General features: G+C 51.3%; 1 protein-coding gene across 1 annotated transcript in view; it reads right to left on the bottom strand.

Moving 5' to 3' along the window:
• The window catches only part of KCNQ3 (potassium channel, voltage gated KQT-like subfamily Q, member 3), a 190,673-nt gene that overhangs the window by 150,119 nt on the left and 22,324 nt on the right, over positions 1-18,230 (bottom strand). The window contains exon 2 of the mRNA XM_005872798.2: positions 17,988-18,226. Coding sequence (XP_005872860.1) covers positions 17,988-18,226 — 239 coding nt within the window. The remainder of the gene's footprint in view (positions 1-17,987; positions 18,227-18,230) is intronic.

Below are 18,230 nucleotides of genomic sequence, written 5' to 3'. Positions count from 1 at the left end.
CATCCCCCGCTTTGATTATATGATTATAACACGGAGATGATACTATCGCTCCATCAATCTCAGCTTCCAGGGAGCGGGGGTGTGAGAGCTGAGAAAGCGAGGGCAAAGCACTGAGCCAGTGTTTCTCACTGGAGTTAGCCCAGGCCCCTTCTGGTGCTTTCTCTTCGTCTCCTGTGTATTCCCTCCTGCCCTCACGAGCTACCACGACCCACTCCTAGCATCGAGCTCTGTTTCCACACCGGGAACTCTGAGTATGTGTCTTTTTAAAAAAAAAAGAAAAGAAAGGAAGGGAGACAGGGAGAGAGATAGAAACATCAATGAGAGAGAATCATAGATTGGCTGCCTCCTGCATGCCCCACACTGGAGATCAAGCCCACAGCTCGGGCATGTGCCTTGACCTCCTGGTTCATAGGTGGATGCTCAACCACTGAGCCACGCTGGCCAGGCTATGTCTTCGTGCTATGATGAGGGTAGAGAGTGTCCACACAGAACACAACAGTATTATGAATATCATTCCAGATCTTTAGGAATAGATTCCTAATGAAAAGACTGCACTGTGCACAGGCTGAGAGCAAGAACTCTGCAGACCAAGGGTCTGGGATTGAACTTGGACAAGTCATGTCACGTTTCTGTGCCTCGGGGTCCTTACTTGTAAAATAGTAAGACCTGCATCATAGAGCTGTATCAATGGAGAGAGTTAAAAATCAGTAAGGCTCTAAAGAAAGCTACGGGCAACAAGGTATTGGATAAATGCGAGATATTATTGTTAGTACAACTATTGCAGGTGAAACACAGCTGACGACAGGCATCACTGTGTCAACCTTCAGCCCCGGTCAAGCAAAGCTTGAACTGTAGCCAATGAGATTAGTGCCCAATTAATGCCCAATTTGGGAAGGGCTGTGCGAAAGAGCTTGGCACACTGCAGCAGGCCATACATTGGCGTGACCTCAGAGCACCCTGACTGGAAAGACGGGCACTGCCTGGAGGGGAAGGGGAGCTCAAGATGGCAAAGAGATCCAGGAGGTGCCTCTGCATGAGGGAGGAAAGACCACAGAGCTAGAGATCTGGGTCTCCTCTGTCGGTAGTAAGCTGTGTGTCCTTAGGCAAACCCCTGGCCCACTTTGGGCTCAGGTTCTTCATCCCAGAGCCCTCTTCCAGCTCCACAATTCTATGGTCCTGGGGCACCATGAAAGCCACGCATCCACATGTCAGCAGGAATTCCCAGGGAACGTGTAATTACTGGCACATCACCAACCTGTAGTTAACGCCAGGTGATTCCCGAGGATTTACTGCAACTGTGGAAGCTATTTCGTAAGGGAACCGATGTATATTCGATATTGACAGTGCAAGAGGCCAGTTCTCTATCTCTCAGCCCATAAATTACCCAGGGTGTCGGGAGGACAAAAACCACCAATGGCTTGTTACAAGTGGGCTCCCTCCCAACAGAAATCAGGATTTATAGAAAGCTAAAAAAAATGTAGGAGATGAATTGAGAGCCAGAGTCATGTGTGTGCTGTGTAGGAGAGTGTGTGTATATGTGTGTATGTGTCTGTGCACACGCATGGCCTCAGGAAATCAGAATATGAGAGAGAGAAATGTCCAGTGCATCTAATTACGTTGGCTGTGACTTTCTGTCCAATCGATTCAAACATGTCCTGAGCCGCCCTAGGAGCAGGCACCTGCTGGGGTTAAGCAGGGGAGTCCCATGGGCCCTGGCTCTGACCAAGCTTATGCACATGACCCTCCCTCTCTCCTGTGTGACTGAGTCCCTGGTGGAATCCTTCTGATGCTCTGTTCTCTCCTCCACAAAATGTGTACCCCAAAAATCCATGCCGTGAGGTGTTCTGAAAGCTTCATAAGGCGATGTATGCAAGAAAAACTAGTGACCACATGGCTATAAATAACTCTAATACAAGGCAGAATGAGCAGGAAAGGTTCATAGTAACGATGCCCAAAGCCCGGCCTGGGTAGCTCAGTTGGTTAGAGCATCATCCCGATGCACCAAGATTGTGGGTCGATCCCCAGTCAGGGCACATATAGGAATCAACCAATGAACGCATCAATAAGTAGAACAACAAATCTCTCTTTCTCTCTGCTTCCCCCATCTCTAAAGTCAATCAATCAATAAAGAAAATACCCCAAAGGGGCAGGGAGTTTGCTAAAAGTTTCTGGGAAAGAGATGTGGACAAGAAATTGTAAGACAACAGAAAAGAATGCAGAGAAGATCAGGGAGGAGGTGCCTCTGAATGAGGGAGGAAGGACCGCAGGGTGCTCGCCGGTGTGAGAGGGAAGAAAGGAGAGAGGCTGTGGGAGAACCACAGCATCACTGAGGCTGGCGGTACAGAGGAAGCAGGGTGGTGGTGAAGAGAGAAGATGTTAAAAGAACAGAAACCATAAGGAGCAGAAATAGGACAGGAAATCAATAAAAAATGCCTGGGGTTGATTCATCCAGAGATTCAGAGGCGAGGAGAGGGGCTGCAGGAGGCCTGGGGACAGACAGAAAGACGGGCACTGCCTGGAGGGAGAGGGGGGAGCTTCAGATGGCAAAGACTGGCAGAGCATGGGATGCCACAGACGGGCAGGGCTGTGGCTTCTCCTTTTAAACCTGCGGGCACAATGTGGGGCATGCATATCCCTCTGACAGAAATAAAAATAACTGAAAACCTTTTGAAGGGATGGAAGCTAACCGGGAGGATGTGGGACTCGCTGGACACGCTCTCAGCCACTTACAAGTAAACGCTGTCTCTTGTCATCCCCACAACCCCGCAGGGTAATCAGATCCTGAGTTCCCACGTATCTGCCCCACTCCATGCAGCTGGCATGAGGACTAGAGGAGTTAACCCAGGGGCAGCCCGTGGGAAAGTGCCTGGTGACATGTAAATGCTCAATACATGACAGGTGCTATTGTCAAAGATTTTCAAAAGCACTCCTCCCATTTTGGGGGAAATGACTCTACTCCCTATTTGCAGTCTCTCTCTCTCTCTCTCTCTCTCTCTCCTGATCCTCGCCCCTATGGACACAGGTTGGGACGGGGCACCCAGCTGTGGGCCCCTGAGCCCCTAACTTGAGAACCAAGGAAGCAAGGTCAGTCCCTCTCTGGGGACAGAGGACATAAGCCAAAGGGAACAGAGATACACAGGAAATCAGAGGGAGTTTCCGGGGCTCAGACGCTGTGGGTGACCATGGTCCCCACCACATGGGGAGAGTCTACAGAGAGAAGAGAGATGACAGCTCAAGTCTGGGCGGTCCTCCAGCCCTAGTGCCAGGGGTTTTTGGCCCCAAGGAAAGCCCACTCCTCCATGGGGCCTGCTCTTGATCTCCCTCGGGGCCCAGAACCAAGCTCCCTGGCATCCTCAGCTGGTCCAGGGGGGCTGCCTCCACTGGCCTCCAAGGGTGTCAAGAGGCTTCAAAGCCAAGAGCATGTAGATCTCTCCAAGAGCAGGTTGCTGAGCCCTGGGCCTCCTGATGTGGAAGGAGAAATATTTTTAAAAAGAGAGAGGAAGAGTGTGCACCCAGGGGATTCTGCCTATGCAATGCTATTTTATAGCTAAAAAGAAACTCAGCAAAGCCACCTCTGGTCACAGCTAGCTCACGAATCTTCGAATTTCCATCTTTCCAACCCACGGTCTGTGCCATTTGGATTTCGTGGTCTAAAAATATCTCCCAAACTTCCAAGCTGCTGGCATAGGCTGGTGGACTCAGATTTTTAATCCATCCGCAAATGTTTCTACACAGCTCTCTCCCCTCAGACTCTATGTTGTGCTGAGTCACTTTCAACATTCTGTTTGACATTTATTGGGAGCAGGAAGGAAGTCCTCCCGAACACACATGTCAAGCCTGGCCCTGAGGCTCCTGGAGCCTGCAGAGAGGGTGTGGGAGAAAAAGGGCCTCACTGGTGGGAGAGGGAAGTGTGTTGCCTCTGGTACAACGAAGAAACCCAGGGCTTTGGGGCTGGCTGGTCCTGGCTGCATCGGGCTATGTGACCTTGAGCAAGACAATGGCCCTCTCTGAGCATGATCCCTCAACTACAACGTGGGGATAACGCAATGCAGCTGAGCAGAGCTGCGGCAGAGATTTGATGAGTCGGAGAACTATGTGAGCTCAACAAGTGGCCCCATTCTGAACTGTAGCCAACAGCTGACCATCACATGTACCTGCTGGGAGCCGGTCTATCCTTGCTGCTTGACGCAGTCGCTGCAGAGAAGAAACATCTGCACAGCTTATGTTTCAAGGGACCTGGCGTATATGGCATACTGTTCTTAATATGTTTGCTCCCCTTCTGAAGCGCTATGTGTTTTAACCAAGGTCACCTCTCCGAGAAAGGCTGTTTGCCCAGGTGAGGATTTTTATCAGTAAAACCCCTTAACTAAGGGCCAGGCGGGGAGTTAATCATTTTAACTATGAACAATCACGCTTAAACTACATAATCTTTACTTAGAATAACCTCCTTCAGTTACTTCCTTGTAGCTTAAATAGAACAATAGAGTAACCTTGGAATGGAGATAAGAAACGCCCTAACCTTTGGAATAGAATGGATAGGATTAAGATCAAATAGTATAAATACAGATGTAAGAGGACAATAAAATGAGGTGGTGATGATGATCGCCTCCATGTCATTCCTTCTTCACCGACTCCGTCCACACCTTGGGGAACCCCTGGACCTATTGGGGCTGGACCCCAACATGTACCCCCAAACCCCATCCCTTCCCCACCCAGCGGCAAAGCCATCCTTACAAAACACGCATCTGATCGTGCCACTCCCTTCTGGGAAACCACACCACCCACAGGAGAAGACACCTCTCCTGGCTCCCTCCCCAGTCCTTAGAGAGAAATGGGGGCTTGATGTGGGAAGCAAAAGATCAACGGTCAACACCAGTTCCCACCGGTCAGGCAAGGGTGGGGCTGGAATCATAGGTCAAAGCCTTCAGGTTCTTCAAGTAGGAAAATTAAGGACCCACATGGGCAGAGGACTCACCCAAGTTCACACCTGGGCCATTGTCCAGGGTCCAGACACCCACCCCGATGCTCTTCGCACTGAATTATGACAACCCTGCCTCCCAGGAAAATGTCTTCATGATTCAATCCATGTCATGTTCAGAAGGTCTGGCCACAGGCTTCAGGACAGGAGATGTGAATTCTAAAGACCACGGGGCTCAGAGGGGCCGACTTTGCACCGTCTCCCTCAAGCAAAGACCCAAGAAGCACGTGACAGGCTGTGAGTTGGAGAAGAAGAAGGAGCTGGCGGGACCTTTCTCCTTCAAGAGCAGTCTCACCACCCAACCTATCCTCCACACCTAATCACCTTTCTCTTCTCTCTGCCCCTTCATGGGCGAGGAACAGGGAAGGGGTGAGAAGAAAGAGGAAAAGCAGAGTCACAAAGGGGTGTAAAGGATGGACAGAAGGGTTGACTTAGAAAGTTCTTTCCAGAGAGGGAAGGAATTCAACCTTCTGGAAAAAGCCTGTGTAATGCCCTTTGTGGGGGGCCTTTCTGAAGAACTTCTCATCCCTCAAAATCAGGCTCAAGACTCGCTCTTTGGGGAGACTTCCTTGATTCCCCCATAAAAGTGGAATCCCACAATATTTTTCCTTCTGTGTCTGGCTTACTTCACTTGGCATAATGCACCCAAGGTTGATGCATGTTGTAGCATGTGCCAGATGCCCTTCCTTTGGAAGGCTGTCTACTACTCCATCCCCGTGCTGTTCATCGCCACCACTGACACCTTCCAGCAAAGGTGAGTCCACTCCCTTCCTTCCAAGACAGTCATCCCCTTGCAGTCAAGCCTGACTAGTGCCGAGTTCCCATCAGCAGGTGCTCCTACTGTTCTTCTATCCCTTGCTCCTTGCATGCTCCCCCGAAATCACAGAAAGGCAGTCCCCACCCACAGCACGGGACTTGGGCTCACAGGCCTCCTCACTTCCTCCTTCCAACTCCATCTATCGAACAAGACAGCAGTTTCGGGTTGTCCCTCTGGGGGTCCTACTCACCCTCCTCTAGACAGTCTGGGCCCCTCTGCCAGTCAACAAACACAGACTGTGGGCAGACCCCAAGCTGACATTAAGTGCACACAATATAGTGCAGAGAAACAAACAAATAAGCAAGCACGTAACTTAGAGCTTAGGTCACGACAGCTCTGACAGGGTGTTTTGAAGGATATAAAAATGGTGAAGACTAACTTGAAAGTGGTTGATCGCGGAGGCCCCAAGAGAAACTAAAAAAGCCATTTTATACACATCAAGGGACAGTCTTCCAGGCAGAGAAAATGATAAGAGTCAAGGCCCTTCCCACGGGGAGGTAGGGCCCCGTGTGCCCGGAGCAGGCTGCGGTGAGCTGGGACTGGGGACTGCCTGGTGGAGGTGTTGGGGGCTAGGGTCAATCCCACTGGGCCTGTGAGTCTTGGCAAGAAGAGAGGGGTTTGTGCCAAAATTAACAGGCAGCCACTGAGGGGCTTGGAGCTGTGGGAACATGATCAAATTCACCCGAAAAAAGGACAACCCTGCCTTCGGGTGGAGAATGGATGGAGGTGAGCAGCGTGGAAGCTGGAGGAGATATTGCAGGGGATGAGGGCAGAGATGCTGGGCTGCCCGGAACCAGTAGATGGGGCTCCTTGAGGCCAGAGACCATGAAACATCGATCTTTGTATCCTCTGCTCTTCTCACAACACAGCCTGGGGCTCAACCTGAGAGACCCCTTGGAGGCTGACGGAGCCCCCCAGACCCCTGGCTGAGGCTGGCAAGCTCCTTCCTGGTCCCCCTCCACCCCAAACTCCCTACCTTCCAGAAAGCTGGATTGCAACAGGTCAATTCCTATCAAACTGTCTATTGTCATCTCCGAGTGCAGACAACCACCAGCTTAAAAGCTGGACCGAGTCCACACACAACAGGCTGGCTCATTTCTGCGACCTGGCCGGGGTGGCTGTGAGAAAAGGGCACCAGGGCACAGACCCTTCACAGGGCCACCAAGTCCCCACAAAGTCAGTGCGCTCAGCATTCCAACAGCAGCTTTCGATGCCCGAGTTCAGATGTGGGTTTTGTTTGGAACTGGGCTTGGAGGCTGCAAGGCCAACGGGATTAGTCAGTGTGTGTTAAACACGGACTCCGTGCCCAGCATCATGCCTGGCACTGTCGGTGAACAGAAAACATATCACGCACGGCTCCTGCCCGTGACGCAGCCACGATCTGGTTGGGATACTCATGGGAACCTGCCAAGGCAGAGCTTCCTGCAGGATGAATCGGGGCGCCAGGCCAGCTGCAGCGCAGGGAGAAGGGCCCGGGAACAGACTGGGAGGGGAAGCAATGGCTTGGACTCAGGCCCATCCAGGTCTCCAAGCAGCTGTGTGCCTCTGGGCAAGTCACCCAACCTCGTTGAGCCTCCATGGCCTCATGTCTACACTTGAGGTAGGTACTATGAATTTCCCCATTTTATAGATGGGGAAACAGAGGTCCAGAGACATGGAGCTGGCTTTAGGTCACACATTGCGATTCAGACACCTGCAGGCCACTTGAGTCCCCGCTCCAACATGCCTTTCTCATCTGAAACAAGCCATCTTTTCATCTACAAAGCAACCCCCATCCAGCCGAAGGGCGCGGGCTCCACAGCCCAGAGGGTCTGTGTGTTGGTGAGATCCCAGGAACGCGTGCCCTGCTCTGCCGCCTCCGACGTCAGCATTTTGCAGCGCTATTTTTTTTCCAGATGGAGCACCAAGGTCCCCAGCTTAATTTGTCTCATGCAGTGACACTAATTAATGTTCCAAACAGTGGGGCTTAGGGATGGAGGGTGTGTCTGTGTGTGTGTGCTGTGTGTGGTTTGCTCTAGGTAAGGTTCATTTTCCCCGCCTTTTGAAAGGATGTCTATGGGTTTTTGACCTGAGCCAAACGTTCAGCTCAAAAGCCAGTGAGGCTAACCCTGCAAGTCTCACCCTGCCCCCAGCCCCCACACCGGTATCTGTACTTCACGCATCGCCGCCGCTGGGAACCTGAGGCGGGCACATCAGGTGGCTCTCAGGCCAGGCTATGGCCATCCCCTCAGAGCCTTTGGAAAGGCCTGGGAGTCAACTGGTTCACCACACACCACTGGCTCTGTGGCAGCCTGTAGGCGGGCCGCAGGATGCCGAAAATCCCGCAAAATGTGTAATGTTCCTGCCCAGTGAGGAACGGTCACATCCCCAATGCAAATAGCTTCTTCCCCAATGCAAATAGCTTCTTCGCTGAGAAACCCTATAAAGTATCAATTTTACCACAGGCTAATTGATACAACTTCCTGATTTTTCGGGAAAGAAGGAAAGGACAGAGACATGGAGGTTTCTTGTTCAAGGCTGCACAGCAATTCCATAGTTTAAAAAGGTCTGACCCCTCCAACTACACTTCCTATTTCATCTTCTCACCACCTGGCTACCCCCACCCCCACCCAAAGAGCCTCCAGCTTCAGCCACTGGGAGCGATTGCACCTGACTCACCTGCTGCATTTCTCACTTCCAAGGCTTTGCCAAAGCTACTCCTTCTGCCTTCAGCCCTAACCCAGACCCTGACACCACTATAGCCTTCTGTGCCCAAGTCAAAGGCTGCCTCCTACAGGATGCCTGCCATGATCCGATCTCAGAACAACTGTCGGTTGGTTCGGAGGTAGGTCTGTCTGTACTTGGGCCTAGGTCTGTGTGCCAATCTGCCTTGGCATGAGAGTCATTGGTTACCACTGTCATCAATTGTATGGGGCCGCTGCTATACAGCCATTATGCCATCCTGCAGTCACAGTGGTCGGAGGGGCAGGTCATATTATCCCATCTTACCGATGAAGAATTTGAGGCTCAGGAAGGTTAAGCAACTTACTGAGGGTCACACAGGTAAGAAAACAGGGATTTGCTCCCATGTCTGATGGCGGAGCCCACATCATGACTACGAGGCCACCTGCCTCCCTGTGTGGTCACGGCATTTCTGCCTCCTGTCTGGACGGCAGGGTATTTGAAGACAGGAGCCCTGTCTAACCCATCCTTCTGCACTTACTTCATGGTGAACCCTCCATACGCGACGTCGAAGAGCCCAAGTAAGAGCCCCGCTATCCTGCCTCCTGGCCCAGCGCCCATGTGTTCCATCAGGACTCCTCCCGTCCAATGATCTTGCTCCAGGTGCCCAGTGAGTAAGGAGCGGGCCACACAGTGGGAAGTCTCCCAAGGTCACCTGAATCCACCCCACACCTCCAACCACCCACTGGACTTCACTGCAGTGCGTCTATCACATAGTAGAGAACGCCGTCATTTCTTTCTGGCTCAGCAGGCGGCTCAGAACATCGCAAAGGGCAAGGCCCATCGGAGCCCAGGGCTTCCCAACCCGGTCTCATACCCTCCACCACTCTGGGTGGGAAAGGCAGCGAGCACACGGCTCAGCCCACTGTGCAGAGGCCCGGGCCTGGCAGCCATGCTTTCTCCTTTACTAGAACAGCTGACGCGATGGGTATCTACCCAGAAACCATTGTTCCATCTTTCTCCTTTACTAGAACCCCGTTCTGTCTGGCTGTTGTGCCCGGTGTCACACGAGGCTCTGGACTACAGAGTGAAGATTTGCACTCACGGAAGGGACAGCCCGAAGCAAGTCTTCAGCCTCGTTAAACAGCTCAGGGTTCACCCAGCTCTGGGTTTTATGATCCCGCGTTCCCTTCCATGGAGTCCAGCCCTGTTCCGTTAGAGCAGGAATAAAGCAGACCTTCGAGTTCTCAGTGACACAGCCATGGTCACGGTTGTAAATTACAAAATGAAGGAAGAATGGTCTTTGACCCTGAAATCTACTTCTTCCGATGGGCATCTTCCCTGACTGACTTCAATGGTGCTGGCAACTCTACCTGAGCCCCGAGTAGACTCCGTGGACACATTAAGTCCTCACTCAACGTCCTCAAAAGGCTCTTGGCACTTCGGTGAAACAGCGTATAATGAAACCAATTTTACCACAGGCTCATTGCTACGGACAAGAGCTAAGTTCCAAGGGCATCTCCTCAACATTATAAGGAAAGGATGCCATCTGAGGATCTGCGGTAGGTATGTTAGAGTGAGCTTCACACCACTACGCAATTACTCACTTACCCATTCGACCGGGAGCCCCTCAAGGGTGGGCACTGACTTAGCCATGGCTGGGTCCCCTATTCCTAGCCCAAGGCCCGGCATCAGCTAGGCCTGGAATCCCTGTCTGCCGAATGACCACACCTGAGTTTGATCCACAGATATTTGGAGGCAATTATAGTAAACCTAAAAAAAAAATAAAAAGATATTCCTGTGAGATTTCTTCCCAGCCAAATAAGGTGTTAAAATCATGGCACAGCCCAGCCAGCATAGCTCGGTGGTTGAGCGTCGACCTATGAACCAGGAGATCATGGTTCAATTCCCAGTCAAGGCACAGGCCTGGGTTGCAGGCTCCATCCCCAGTGTGGGGGGTGCAGGAGGCAGCCAATCAATGATTTTCTCTCATCACTGATGTTTCTCTCTCTCCCTCTCCCTTCCTCTCTGAAATCAATAAAAATATATTTTTTAAAAATCATGGCACAAAAGAGGAATTTGAGAAGAAATCTCAACGGTCCCCTTTTATGTTCCAGAATCCTGAAGGTGAATTACTTCCCCAGGAAACCGGAAGCCAGGCAAAGGGCGAAGGCAGGGCCCCACACCTCACAACCGAGATTCTGCCATCTTCTCAACCAAATCTGTGAGAGCAGCTGGAACGTCTATTGGAGTGTTGTTTTGAAAATGCTAATGTATCTCACGTTATAAATTAGTACGCTGCTTCATTCTTTGAAAAGTATCACAAAGCCAGTCCGGATGAGAGTGTTGGCAGAACAGAAGTCCTCCATGCTCACTTCAAAGAACTCTCCTGTTTTATTTGGTGAGAATGACTAATACGCCTAACACACTTCAACCTCAAATCAGAACACAGCGCCTTACCCCACAGGATAACGCAGACAGTGGCCAAGTTTCAGGGTTGCTTTTAAGAATGCTCCAATCCTGGCACCCAAAAGAGCTCAAAAGGATGAGCTATTGTAAGATGCCAGGCACCAAACCGACCTATTTACAAAGACTTTTAATTTGGATTTTTTTTTTCCTGAATGACTATCCTAAATGAAAAAAATTAATGAGGGGAGAAAATACCACCGAATTACCATGAGCCTTAGGCCAGGAGACTCCCTTTACTTAAGAACCACCAAGAAAGCACAGAAACACTGGTGAACCTCAAGTCACCACACCCCCTTAGGAGAACCTTCTAGAGCACGTAGCCCAACATGGCCCAGGGAAATGACTCCATACATGTCAGTGACTGTTATTAATGAAAATAAATCAGGTTTCCACAAATGGAACAGATGATGATGCTGCCCCACAGGTGACATTATGAACAACCCAAATGGCTACAGACACCTGTTATCACTATTATGAAGGTTGTGAATGTCTCGACTCAGTGTTGAGCTTGGTAGAGATTGGAGATTAGTTTACAGGACTCTTCGTGGAGGCCTGGATAGGGGTAGGGGATGGAGAAAAGGGGATCTGGCCCTAGCCGGCCTGTGGACTAAAGGGTCCGGGTTTGATTCAGGTCAAGGGTACAATTTCAGATTGTGGGCTTGATTCCCAGTAGGGGGCGTACAGAAGGCAGCCTATTCTCTCTCATCACTGATGTTCCTATCTCTCTCTGCCTCTCCCTTCCTCTCTGATATCAATAAAAATACATTTTTTAAAAAGAGAGAGAGAGAAAATGGGATCTGGGCACTGGGCACTTCAGCAGGAGAAACCCTCCTTGGCAAGAGGCTAACTGGAGCTTGTGTACGGACGCCCGGTGAGCCCACACCAGGCTTTACTCCTTTTTTCTGGTCATGGGACCCAGATCCTAAGTGGGTGCACCCCTGGGTTCATTGGCACAGAGCCGTGGAGAACCATCAGGGGAGGCTGGCCCGGCCGAAGGGACCAGCCTTGGATGAAGAGCACATGCATTTGCATCCCCCCTTTGACCCTATGGCCCTGGGCCTCGGTCTCCTCCCCTCTGGAGTTCTTTCCAGCTCCCATGGCCTCTGGGTTTTGTAATCCGCCCAGTGACTCCCAGTGCCAGATCCATCAAAACCCCATAAAATGCCATTAAGTAACTATCTGCTGATAAGACTGATTCGACTTGCTGGTTCCTGAGGCCTGAGGTTTCATTGTTTGGACTGACACAGCTCGGCGTAGAAGCCGCTATAACCAGTGTATGTGGGAGAGATAAAGCCACGCTGGGATTTTAGGAGGGGCAGGGTGGGGAGATGAACTGAGCGATAGTGTGAGAGCTTTTCCACAGGCACAGAGCCACGGCTGGATGAGCACAGCCCCCATTCCCCCGCTCTGCATTTTCAAGTCATGGGGTATAATATGTCATCCTGTCCCCCTCAAAAGACAGCCACAAGGCAGAGCTGGACTTAAGCTGCTACAAGGTGACAGAGCATCGAGGGGTCGACGCCAAAGGAGCTCTGTGCACAGCTGTCTGCCCGCAGATACAACACTGGCTCGGGAGAACCAGGCTTGGTGTGATCTGTAAGAAGGCACCCGCTGTGACAGCCATTGTTGCTAACACATACAGAGCAGGCACCCTGGTGATGTTACCCAAAGGGGGGACATAATAAGCGATGAAACCATGTAAAAACCGTGGTTATTATTGTTACGTTGGTATTATTTATATGCCCCAACTCAACTCTGACACTGACAGGGTCCAGAGGATGTTGTGTCTCTTGAAGGATGGGAAGGAGGGGAGGAAACAGAGCTGAGCCCCAAGGGCTGCAGCAGGGACAGAAACCCAGGGAAGGGAGCCATGCAGAGCCTGCACATGTCACACTCTACAGGCCACATGCCTGGGCCTTTACTCTCCTTCGTTCGTAAACTACACGCAAGAAACCATCTTGGTCCTGAGTTCTGACCCCATTTGTTTTCTCGGGAACACATTCCGAGCAACCTCCTCTAGCTCTTCCGTGGCAACAGTGTAGATGGGATCTGATTCGCATCGTGACACCTGCAAACCTAGAGGCCTTGGTGCTAACATCGGTCTTGCCATCTCCAAATCCTTCTCCTGACGCAATGCAGGCGGCTTCCCAGTGCCCTCCCCTGTCTGCTCGCCTCGGCTCCTCATCGCATTCAGTCTTGCATTTGCTGGACTATGTCAATTCCGTTGTTTCAAGTCTCTCTCCACAGGGACAGCGTTGTGGCTCAGGGCCTGGCACAAGGCTTGCACTTGACTCGGCATGTGTGGCCTTGAAATGAATGCACCTTTCTCCTGTGTGTTTGTCTTACCTGGACAAAGCCCAAGGTACCTGAGACATGGTCTATAGGAATCCATGAATCTAAGCAAGCGTGTTCACTGTGCATATATACCACATCTTCTGTATCCGATCGTTTATCGGGCAGTAAACAACACTGCAATGAACACAGAGGTGCATATATCTTTTTGAATTAGTGCTTTGGATTTCTTCAGATAACTACCCAGAAGTGAGTAGCTGGGTCATATGGTAGATTCTATTTTTAATTTTTTGAGGAACCTCCATACTGCTCTCCACAGGGCTGCACCAATTTACATTCCCATCAACAGCATATTGATCAACAGGTTCCCTTTTCTCCACACCGGCACCAGCAGTTGTCATTTATTGATTTATTAAAGATAAGCCCTTCTGACAGGGCAAGTTACATAAATGTCTCAGGACTATGTTGTATACCTTGCACTGGGCTCCCTTTTCTCTCCATCTTTGCCAACACTTAACTCTTACCTCTTTGATGACAGCCATTCTAACAGGTGTGAGGTGATACCTCACTGTGATTGTAATTTGCATTTCCCTGGTGATTAGTGAGCTGGAGCACCTTTTCATCTACCTGTAGACCATTTGTATATCTTCTTGAAAAAATGTCTATTTGGGTCCTTTGCCCTTTGGTTTCATCAGCTTATTTGCTTTCTTACTATTGAGCTGTATGAGCTCCCTATGTATTTTGGATAGTAACCCCTTGTCAAACCTATGGTTGTAGCACAATGAAAAGGCAACCAGTGGGTAGTCTTTGTGACTGCTTCCCCCTTGGTCTGTGGAGAGGTGAGTGACCGGTCACACCCAGCAGGCCATGGAGAGGTGGTCAGGGCATGAGTGCTTGTGCAATGCCAACCCAGCAACAATGCCAAACAGGCCAGGAAGGGGAGTCCCGAGACAATGGCTGGCAGCACAGTGGTCAGTGCGCACGACTACGGCGACAGAGACCCCTATTGGAAATCAACTAATGAACACTGGGTGGCTGATGCTGGGTCAATTCCATTCATACACACCATCGTCTTTAGGTCTAAAAACCACCCTGTGTTAGGGCAGCGTTATCCTCCCCAACGACAGGTCATCCCCACCATGGCTCATGCAAAGCACAGACTTAAGGCCAAGGCCAGATGGGAACTCCAAGCCCAACACCTTTCCACAGCGCCATAATCCCTTTCAGCCGTAAGACTAACAAAGCAGAGAAGAGACCAGCCTTCCTGGGCTCAGGGCATGGTCTCCCTCCTTTTTCCCCTCCCCAGCCTCCATTGTAAGACCTCTGAGAACCATTCTTATCAGTAAAATCCTACGTGCTGACCTTGGCTACCTAGTATCGTCGTCGTCGTCGTTGTTGTTCTAATAGGAATGCTGTACAGAATGGAGTCTTAGCAAACCTGAGAGGGTTCTTGCACTCATCCATCCAGGAAAGGCTTGCTGAGTAACCACCAGGGGCCCGCAGCCTGCTGGGACTGAGGATATTAAGGAACACACAGCCCCTGCTCCCAAGCAGCTCTCAGTTCAATGGGGAGACGAACAGGCAGATGGATCCAATGCATCGAGCAAAATTCTAGGGCTGGGGATGCTGCCGAAAGGCGGTGGGGGGGGGGGGTGCATTCCAGCTCAGTCTGCAGGGTCAGGGAAAAACTTCTCCCAGAGGTTCCCCCAGAGCTGGGCCAAGTGAGCAGCCAGGAACAAGGGGGGAGGGGCATTTAAGGCAAAGGGGTGGGGTCTTTGGTGTCCACATTTGCTGTATTCTACCTTTACAATAGAGCAGCGGTTCTCAACCTGTGGGTCGAGACCCCTTTGGGAGTTGAACGACCCTTTCACAGGGGTCACCTAAGACCATCGGAAAACACATACTGTTTTTGTGATTAATCACTATGCTTTAATTATGTTCAATTTGTAACAATGAAAATACATCCTGCATATCAGATATTTACAATTCATAACAGTAGCAAAATTACAGTTATGAAGTAGCAACGAAAATAATTTTATGGTTGGGGGTCCCCACAACATGAGGAACTGTATGAAAGGGTCGCGGCATTAGGAAGGTTGAGAACCACTGTAATAGAGGGAAGAAAATCGCATCTCATGAGTCTGGTTCATTTAAAAACAAACAAACAAAAAACAAACCATGCACTAGACGAGCCCAGAGTCAGCCCAATTTCCTGGCCCCCTCACACCATTAGCCACAGCCCAGACAGGATAATGGATGGTTCGAAGCATCCATGGATGGTTTCAGTGTCTTGCAAAATCCTGAATCATCAATGAAAGGTTCAATTTTGTTCAACTGACTGGACTTCCTCCTAAGCTGGAGGAGGATGTACAAGTCACCCACTCACTACTTAACCTGCGACATCCTCTGAACCCAGCCCCACACGGCTTTCCTGCACCATCCAAATGAACCTGAATCCACATTCCCACCCCCAGCCCAGCCCACGTTCCCTAATTCTGAGCAGCCCCTGTTTTCATTCCAAAGTCCATTTCTAGTCATTTGCCAACTGGGAGCTGGGAAGGGGTCAGAGGCACTACAGGGAGGTAAGAGTCCTGTGTTACCAATGGGGCAGGGGCACCCAGGGACACCCAGTGAAAATACTAAGCGTCCTGTCATTGTTGGCAGAGGGTCAGAACGGGATTCCGGGCTCAGAAACAGCCCTGACCCACTGCATTCAGACGTGAGCTCAGGCACCATCAGCTGTGGGATCTTGGACAGGTGGTTTTCTCCCTGGAAGTTTTCATATTCTCATCTACAAAATGTAGGTAAGTCCCACCTCACAGGTCCATGGTGATCATTTAGAAGTACCTGGCTGCATCACTAGGTATCCAACTCTTCCCTCTCCCACCGTCTCATGTTTTCCTGGAACCATCTGGGAAACTGAGGCTACAGGCGTTGGCATTCTCATACCTGCTTCTGGGTGATGGGTAATTCTAGGGAAGGATCATCGAGACTCTGGCAATCACAGGCCTCAGCTGCCCCTTCCCCAGACTGGGCAAGGCAGGCCTGGGGTGTGGCTGGCAAAGGTGGGAGAAGAAAGACTAAGCCCACAAGCTCCAGGGGGGACCCCCCCCCAGGTTTGGAAGTCAGCTAATAAGTACTGAACCCCATTTATGTGCAAAAGAACATGTGAGTCTGTGTGTTTGTGTGCACTCAAATAACTCGTGCCTTTTTATTATCGCATATTCCAGTATTAACTGCAGTTCAATGTCACTAAATCCAGTGCTAGAGACAGTGAGATGAATGCATTTTTAATCCCTTTTTACCACCTGAAGAAAGCAAATGGAAAAGCAATAACTACTAACTCTTCTCTCCACCATTTATACCTGCCAATATATGAGGACACCAAAGGCTAGGCCACCCTAAACCCATGCTCCTGGCTGGATGCCCCCTCCCTCCTGCTGGTACCTCAGTTTCCAGGGAGGCCACCTCTCCAGGCTTCAGTAATCTCTCTAAAGAAACCTGTTGCCAACTCAGAGGTTCTGTGCCAACAACCCCACCTGGTGGCCAAATCTGGGAAAGCATTCCAACCCAGGAAGATTGGCAGGTAGTGTAACTCAAAGGCTTTCTGAACTCCCTTGGGGCCCCATCAATCATGGAGGAGGGCAGAGACGAATATCCAAAGCCAAACACTTATAAGGGGTCAAGGTCATGGCCAGTTCTCCACCCAAACCCCAGTAAGGTACGGCCTCGAAAGAAGCAGCCATCAGGATGACTAAGCCACAGACAGGAGGCAAGGGGAGGCAAGGGGGGACGTGCCCTGCCAGCTCAGAGGTGTCAGCCTACAGCCCTGATCTTCCCTCCTGGGGGAGAAGCCATCTCTCCCTCTCCCCAAACACAGGAGGATTTTCTATCCAGGGTGTGGGGTGCACAGGCATTTACCTCCTGACTGCAGGGAGACTTTTCCTGGGGGAAGGGCGCCCAGGGGCACACCTCCAGCCCAGGCCCCTCCACACACACCTCCACCGTGTTCCTGCCCAGCCAAAGCAGGAGAACGGGCAGCAGTGGAGGCAGAGGGGAGCTCAGCACCAAGTCATGGAGATGTCTCAGCCAAAATAAGCCTCAGGGCACTCCCCCTCTGGCACTGGTAAGCCCCAGCCTCTCAGTCTAGGCATCGAGCCTGACACACACTCTCTCTCATTAACCTCCCTAAAAAGAACTCAAAGACACGCACTTTGACAGTCCAAGTCCCCAGTTACAGCAACGCCAGGACCTTTTCTAGACCAGGATGCAGCCCTAAGAAGGGGAGTACATGCCACACACACACACACACACACACACACACCACTGTGGGCAACTCCCATCCCAACTCCAGGATGCATCCTCCAAACTCAGTAGCGATCCCAAGAGAAAGGACCCGCCCCAAGCAACACAGCGGACAAGGGAGGAGCCGCTTTATCCTGCTCAACCTCCACATTCGCTGGAAAAATCACATAATTCTTTCCGGCTTGGATACCAGCCTCCGGAGAAGGTGTCATCAATGCGCAGACAAACACGCCAATCCAACCTCCAAATGGTCTGAGGGACCACGCTTGGACCTTTTTTAAGCCTTGGGGTCCGACCCCCAGAGAGCGGTTAATGGACACACAGACCAAACCGGCAGAGACACGCGCACTGGGGGCAGGCTGGTCTCCAATGCCATGCCAAGCACCCGGTCCTCATCTCAGGCCTCCACCCCGAACCCCAAACCTGCGCCGCCGCCCAGAGGCGCCCCGAACGCCAGGTACTCACACGAGCGCGTGGTAGAGCAGCGCCCAGCCCCGCGGTCTCTCCAGGGCGTCGTAGATCAAAGTTTGGATGCGCCGGTACTTGGCGTTGTTCCTCTTCACGGGGCGGCTCAGGGGGGTCTTGGCCAGGAGCCCGATGCCCTGCGGGGTCCTCCGCGGCCCCTCGTCACGGCCGCCGCCCTCCAGCAGCAGGGTCCCATCTTTGTCCGTTCCGGCCCCGAGCGCCAAGGTGACTTGCTCCACCTCG

The sequence above is a fragment of the Myotis brandtii genome, unplaced genomic scaffold, assembly GCF_000412655.1.
Source record: "Myotis brandtii unplaced genomic scaffold, ASM41265v1 scaffold390, whole genome shotgun sequence".
NCBI lineage: Eukaryota > Metazoa > Chordata > Mammalia > Chiroptera > Vespertilionidae > Myotis > Myotis brandtii.
The sequence above is the reverse complement of the archived record's forward strand: the minus strand, read 5'-3'. Positions and strand labels throughout refer to the sequence as shown.